The following is a 7,454-nucleotide window of genomic DNA, read 5'->3' as shown; positions in this document are numbered from 1 at the left end:
GCAGCGCTCGCTCGTTAACTCCTCTTTAAAGTTCATCTGAAATTGGTCTGGACTCTTAAATATGGATCTAGCGGTCATGTTTTATCTATGACACATTCCAGAGACGAGATTGTCGACCCTCTTCCCCTCGTCTCTCGCCGGATCCTTCGCTACCCCACGATTTCTTGAATGACATTTTTTCCTGCTTTGTCTCCCACCATATGCGTTTTTATCCCTTTTTTATAACGGAGCCAGGGAGTCTGTTCACTTGATATCCACCTCGTGCTTTTTGTGTTATGGCGTTGTATATCATATGCTGGTCATTCTTAGCATTCCTGCATGGGTCGGATGGGGTTTCTGCATTCCTTTCTTGTCTATTTATCTAGTATGTGTGTTACTGGGGCTCCAGTTATGGCTTGATGCGGGCTCCGTTTTCATATATTACACCTTGCATTGGGATCGGTCTACACGGATGGGTTACAGTTCTGGGCTTCGGATCATTTTACCCCGGCAAATGAACTTGCTTTACAACATCTCTCTTGGCCGTCTCTGGTCTTTGTAGTATCGTATTAGATTTGTAGTGTTGAGTACTCCCTGGACCATCCGAGGGTCGAGAAATTTATCATTAATAGACAATGTTAAAGACACCAGACCTACAACACGTTCTCAAAATTTTACATGCTTAGAAATAGCAGTACGTAGTCTTTCTTTATTCCTGCTTCATCTGGAACTCGTCACTGGCTCTTTTGTTGGTTGGATTTTCTGATCTAATATTAGATTCGGAGGTATAATAGACCTGTCACGGTAGTGAAGTCCATGTTGGCTGAAATATTGGAAATTGGGAATTTTGCCCATCTTTCCATGTCGTGCATGCCCCTGACTATCAGCATAAACTTACTTCTAGTCTATTCTATCCCAAATAGTTTGACCTCTACATATTTTAGCGGTGTGATCGAATTATAGCCCGAGAGAGACCACTAAAGTGAGGACCTACTTAGACTTAGGAGGAGTGCCAAAAATAGACAACGTGCGGCTAAACAGCTTGGAAAACAGAGAGGTAGTATCAGGTCAAATCAAAGGGGAGAAATAGGCATAGAGATATATAAAGATCGTTATATCCTGAGTTATAGAATGGCCGACCAGAAGATAGGATTGGAACCTAGTAGAGGATACAACCTTGACTGATTATGAAATAATACTTGAATACATACCCTTAGTCCCGTAAATCTTGACTATTGAATCTAAGTTTCGAAGGCGCTACTTGCAGAATTACCTAGCGGCCTATTCATCAGTCAAGGAGGAGGGTGAATGACAAACCGGAGGAATCCTGTCTTCGGGACCCTTTGCACACAGTCTCAGTAATAGAATTACTAGCAGTCACACATCCTCCCTTCCATGACAAGTATTCTGCTCTCGGGTGTGGTTTTACTTGTCATTACTCGGGATGGTCGTCTCGACTTAGACTGCTATCCGCAAAGAGATATCACAACTCATTCGCTCCGGCTTCTTGTCATAATCACTATCAAAATCGCCACCTCATACTGAAAAAGGTCCCAGTCATGCAGGAGTGCCCTCTCATCACGCTGTTCGTTATAATTTCAATATACAAATGCCGTCTGTGACAGCTTTATAAGACCCTATGAATGCTCATTACTCAGAAAAGCACTCCTTTGCAACAATGCCGAGATCTACCGGAGAGAAGACAAAAGGATGTTCAGTAGTCGTGTTTAAGCGCTTAGCTTACTAAATTGTATAGTTAGACCTCTATAAAACAGGTTGTGGGTACTAATTGTTCCTAGTAAGTGTTTAAATGTCCTTACCAGGACAGATAATGCACTCGCTCTGTGACCATGACTGCGGTATCTCATTCTGCTGACACTCGGGTGTATTTGGATATTTGGTGTTGTACATGATCTAGATGAAAGACAAAATTGATTGTTCTCTTGTATTATCTACCACAACAAGTGATTATCGACTAGTATGTCCGTCAATAAGAATGAAAGAACGCAAAGAGTGACACCAAATTCGGTATGTATTGTATGTAGTAATTTGGAATTTTGTTCTCTCATTCTACTGCATTATATTGATCCGACGAAGGCGACTACATATAATATAAAGTAACATGGAGAAGGCTGTTCTAATACGAAGGTTTTCTAAAAGAAAAAGTCAGCAGAGGCCGAGCCACTTTTGCCGATAGACCCAACATGTTTCAAAGGGAGCGTATACCGTGATGATTAATTGAGACTCATGGATCCTCACCAACCTGTAATTATAGGTTAATAGGCTAGACAACCTTGAGAAGCTCTACTTAATTAACTTGTTTCCTTCTCAAGCTGGCCATCCCCTAACAGCATACGAAACGCCATACTTTCTCAACTCTATGATTCCTCAGTCATAACCCCGTTTCACTTCACTTATGATATTACAATTTCTCTTGCGCCAGGAAATATATAATCTAGTTTTGACCCATTTAGAAAGACATTGTAGAGCATTACTTCTAACTACATCATTGTTCCGAAAATTTGACATTCGGTTGGTAATTATATATATCGCATGAAGTGATCAATTAACTTGACTAGTAAAAGGATTTTCTATTTGATTTCTAGACAAAGCATCTATGTCTTGAACAAATATGGTTATTGAGATGTGACTTTTTAATTATCCCTTTTAAGATGGTACAGGATTTTGGATATACTATACAGGAAAAAATGCATATATACAGACGCACGCAACCAATCCAATTTTTGCCTAGATGAAGGCAAAAGCCTTGGTCGAACACAGGACGTTGAATATGCAAGCCAAATCTTCAGTTGGTCTACCATAACACTAATCGCTCTACAGCCATCTAGTTGGAAAAACAGGGGAAGCAAAGCCCTACCAGCAGTTTAGAATTTTAATCTAGATCAGATATACCGATATACCACCTTTGATATGCAGCTCTCAACACTTAACATCCCAGCCTTTCTGGATCGGAGTCTATGAGCCCAAGCGGAGATTCCATGCCGTCATCAATCAGTATTTTAGATGGAGCTTCCCGTGCAGCCTGTAAGGATGGAGATATAGAAGGAAGAGTGAAAACGCACTCAAGCTGACATGGGTATGCGCGCGTGAACTGCAGATTCTGCTTGGCCCTTTCTAAAATGGCCAGACGACTGTCAGTGCATTCCGACTGTGATAATTGAAGGAGAGGGTGAGCTTTCCTTTCTGGCGCCGGTGCTTCAGACCTTCGGATAATTGCAATGGGACGAATCCATGATTATTGTATTTCGATAATGAATAGGATGGCAAAGAAGTTGCGGCCAGCATCGTCTCTCCTGTAAAGAATATCAAAAAAGAGGATATCGGCATTTTGGTTTTCCCCTTTAGTTACTGAAAATAGACCAAGTACTCGATTGATTCTGGATCAAGGAGACAATCTGCAATCTGCTCTATTGCTGTTGATTTCCCACGATGAAAGAATTAGAAGATAAGGAGTACAGAAGCTTGAAGGTAGAGCATCCACGTTCAAGTGGCACTTTCATGGCCAAAGGAATGTATGATAGGGCCAAAAAGCCTCACTGGAGGAGAGAGCCTCTCCAGATACGAGATATGTCAGACGAGCTGGCCAGATATGACGTGAATGATGAACAAGAGATCATCTCAAAGGAGAGTATGTGCTTCGGATTGCAGGAACAGTACTTTTTTCCAATCTCTGTGTCTGGCCTCCTCCAGTGATCTGATCGTGTTACTGGTGGGAATCAATGAGGCTCTGTGCTACTCCTCATGCAAGGCCATCCGAAGGAGATGTCCTTATAAGTCCCGGATTATATTATCATGTCACTAGATATCTGAGGTCAATTCAAAAGATCTTGTCGAGGGGTTGCTGTTATTTACTGAATTGCCAGCCACGTCTACTGGCTTTGATAAGGGAGTTCAGAGCGAATGTACGAGGTTGCAGCATGGCTGTCGTCTCGCAAAGTCAGGATCTGACCCAGCATCACCTGGAGAATCGACACAACTCCCGATTTCCCCTTTCCCATAGCCCTGGATCCCCCCACTCCGGTCCTGGCATGCAGCTTAGCCGGGGGACCTTGGGGTAATCTGGCGAATAGCGGAGGCCACTCGCGCGATCACGTCTTATCATCCCTGAATGCGGACCAAGATAAGGCGATCGTTGGCGGCACTGGCGACGACGAGCGTTTCCCGCATTTCCGAGGAGATGGTCGCTTTCGTCTTTTTTTTTATCGTCTGCCCAGCGTTGTTCTAACGTCGCTAGTCTTCTGCAGTCCGGAGCCGGAGCCAGAATGGCGGGCCAGGCAGGAGAATACGGAAAGATGTCTCTTGATCCATCTTGATCTGCGCGTCGATCATTGCTCAGAGGCAAGTATAGACTTGCCAATAGCCTCGCTGAATTGGACGTTCGCCCATCACCGGATTGCGTGATTTACCTGCTCGGCAGCAAGAAGAAGAAAAATAGAACCAGAAGAGAAGAATAAAAAGCAAAACGCCAGTACCGGACTGTCGGGTCAGGCAGAGGACGGACCATCGATGGCTGTGACCCGACGGTTGTTGGCTGTTCGATGTCTCCATCCCACTGAAGCTAGTTCGCTTGGCCTGTTATACCGTTAGTCAATGGTGGCACGCACGTCGAAGATCTCCCAGGCGAACCCTGGTAGTGACATCGGAAACGCACCTGTCAACCCGACGCAGCACTATTTGCCTTGCCGAACAAGAACGTCCACGGTTGACATCGATCCTCCTGCACTGCTGATCGCAATAGCCTCTGTCCGAGGAGAAAGAAGCTTCAGACGGGCTCAGACGGGCTCAGCCACACCTCACCTACTCCTCAATGTTGCCCAACTTGTCCCACAGGGCCAGTGGCCAGCTGATTCTTGCCACCGATTTTGTCGTCCCGCATGGGGCTATTGAGACCGAATGGAGAGAGAGGGGGCGGCTGAGGGATCATTCCGATGACCGAGAGACAAGAAAACGGAGGCGGCTGAGACGTGGGACTTTGTAGATCCGAAATGGGAGGCGAGCAACCAGGTGAACTCAGCTAGGGCAACTCGACGCTCTCTCCCTCCTCTTGGCACCTCCATTTCTAGTCCAGCATGGATAGTCAGAAAAGGGAAAAGCAAACGAGGAACCACCAGTGACGCGGCTGCTGTTTCAACAGGCCCGCAGACCGAGAACGAGACGGTCGTCGCGCTCGCGCTGAACACCTCCGATGTGGTCGACATATCCCTCGCGTCCTGTATCGTTAGAGGCTACAGATGCCACCGTAGACGCACCGTCCTTGCTTCGACTACGGAGTATCCTTTGAAACGAGCCATTGCGGTACGACATGCCTGTCTACCAGGCTGTACTCGCATGGCGTTTGACAGAGAGCCCGTCAGGGTTCTTGTATACAATCAAACCTACAAATCTGGAGTGCGTCCATGGAACATGGAACCCGACAGTCAATTATTTAATTGCCCTTTTAATTGCCCTTTCAATTGCCCTTTGTTTTTCAAATGTAGATTGGCTTTGGCTTTTGCCCCGGGACCATCGGCATATTGAGCGCCATAGACTAGGATCACCCTTGTCCTACCACGACCCCCATATGAATTCTCCATCGGCTGGATTGCCCTAGGCTCAAAATTCCTCACCGGCCAAGCTGACTAGAGGGGGCAGAACTTCGACCGCTCGCACTTTCTTCCATCGTCAAAAGCTCCGGAAATCGGAAGGGATCATCTGGGTCCTATTCCTCCCCTCCCCTCCCCTCCTCTAATCTCAGAGCAGGGGTCGTCGCTGTAGTCGCCTATGTCGCGCGACACCAGTTCGTCGTTCTGTTGCCCTTACTTGGATGTGATCGTAGATCCTGGAGCGTGTTACAATCTGGAAATAGAAACGATGGGCCCCGAATAGGGCCGAGCACACGAGTGGAGCCTCTCCATCACGGGCACTTGGCCAACAAGAGCAAAATCTAACGAGCGATATACATTCCGAGTCGATCGCAATGATCGCCGAGTGCGCTTGGCGTCTCTGCCGACCCCATCTGGGCGCTGGCTTCCCGTTACTTCCTGACCTCCAGCTCTAGTCTTATTCCCAATCGAAAGGAAAGGGGGGGGGGGGGGGAGGTGGTTTTTTTTTTTTTTTGGAAGCGATTGTTGAATTCGATGTTGGCTCCGATCGGTAGCGTGGTGAGAGGGTAGTAGACTCAATCTCAATGGCCCTCATACTTTATACCTCATATACCCCATACCGCATACCTCAGAGCATCAGATGACCATCCCCCGTCAACTCTGGGCAAACTCATTTTGTTTCTTTCTTACTTGCTTTTTTTCTTTTTCTTTTTGTTTTTCTCTCCCGTTGGCGCTCGCAATTCCCCTTTTAGGAAGAAATGGGGTCTTTTGCTCCTTTTGCTCGATAGTTCGGTGGATCCCCGGGGTTGTAATGAATTTTCTTCATGCCCGAGAGTCTTGAACCAACGGGGGGTTGGCTGAATGGTGCTTATGCGCAGCTTCCGGGGCCATGTTATAGGGCCGGAGGGGGGGGAGAGGAGGGGGGCCTGGGACCTGGTTCGTGCACACTTCGAGACTGCCATCGATGGGGCTGTCGAGGCTCGTGGCTGGGTTCCATACTGCGCCCGAGGAGATGTACGTAGGATCAGCGAGGACAGAAGGAAAGGGTTTCGTGGTGCCGTTTTAGCTCAGAGCCTTCCCCGGGTCATCTCCATGTCTCCACAATGGACTGAGCAGCAGGGGGGAGGGAGTCCACGGGCAGGCCAAGATCTTCGTTTCGGCAAACCTGCTGTGCTGGTACACGAGGTCAGGTGGATCGCCTGTTTAGCTTCCGGGATGGAGTCTGGAGAGCCCGTGGTGCGCGAGGATGCGAGGATGCGAGGCCGGGCGGATGGGGAGTGGATGGAGGGACGAGGGAGACGTGGGGCGGGTCGGATGGAGTTTAGCGGGCGGGTCGGGCTGTCGAGAGGCACCCGCACGAAGCGCCAGGCACGCACTGGGTTCTCTCGCACGTTAGTCTCATGCACCAGCCTTTCTGGGTCGCTGGGTCGCTGGGTCGTCTGGCCGTTCGGTCGTCTGGTCGGGTTTCCCCCTCGCGCTGTTCCCCCGGTGGCTCCAGGCACGTCAAAACCACACGGTGCGGCCGGTAAAATAACGAGCCTTTCGGCACCAGCCGATGGTTCCTCCCCACCCTCCCCCCAACGGATGCGGGAAGAACCTTCATTCGGCCCCGCTGCTGCTCCTTGCGGGCTCTGGGGTTGAGTCCATGTTCACGGAATCCTCTGTACGCGCCTGCGAATCAGTCCGGCGCGGTAGGTTTCAAATGCAACGCCTTGCCTGCTGGGCGTCATTGGGTAGCAATCTCGGCCTGGCGAGTACTTCCCTGTGGACTGGGAGATCGACTGAGTACTCTTTATAGTAGCACGGGGCACTCGGAATGAGCCAGACGCGATGCTGCGCATCATCCGGCGCATCAGACGGCGACTAGTATCT

At 48.5% G+C, this 7,454-nt stretch overlaps 1 protein-coding gene across 1 annotated transcript; it reads left to right on the top strand.

The window, feature by feature from the left end:
- Nucleotides 1-6,443: 6,443 nt before the first annotated feature.
- Nucleotides 6,444-7,223, top strand: N7462_002429 (uncharacterized protein; the record flags this gene model as incomplete). The annotated part of the gene is made up of 1 exon (XM_057074155.1): nt 6,444-7,223. The coding sequence occupies one exon, from the start codon at nt 6,444-6,446 to the stop codon at nt 7,221-7,223; it is 780 nt and encodes a 259-aa protein (XP_056937796.1).
- Nucleotides 7,224-7,454: the final 231 nt, after the last annotated feature.

This window comes from Penicillium macrosclerotiorum, assembly GCF_028827735.1.
Source record: "Penicillium macrosclerotiorum strain IBT 26536 chromosome Unknown utg000002l_segment0_segment0, whole genome shotgun sequence".
NCBI classification, from domain to species: Eukaryota; Fungi; Ascomycota; class Eurotiomycetes; order Eurotiales; family Aspergillaceae; genus Penicillium; species Penicillium macrosclerotiorum.
The sequence above is the reverse complement of the archived record's forward strand: the minus strand, read 5'-3'. Positions and strand labels throughout refer to the sequence as shown.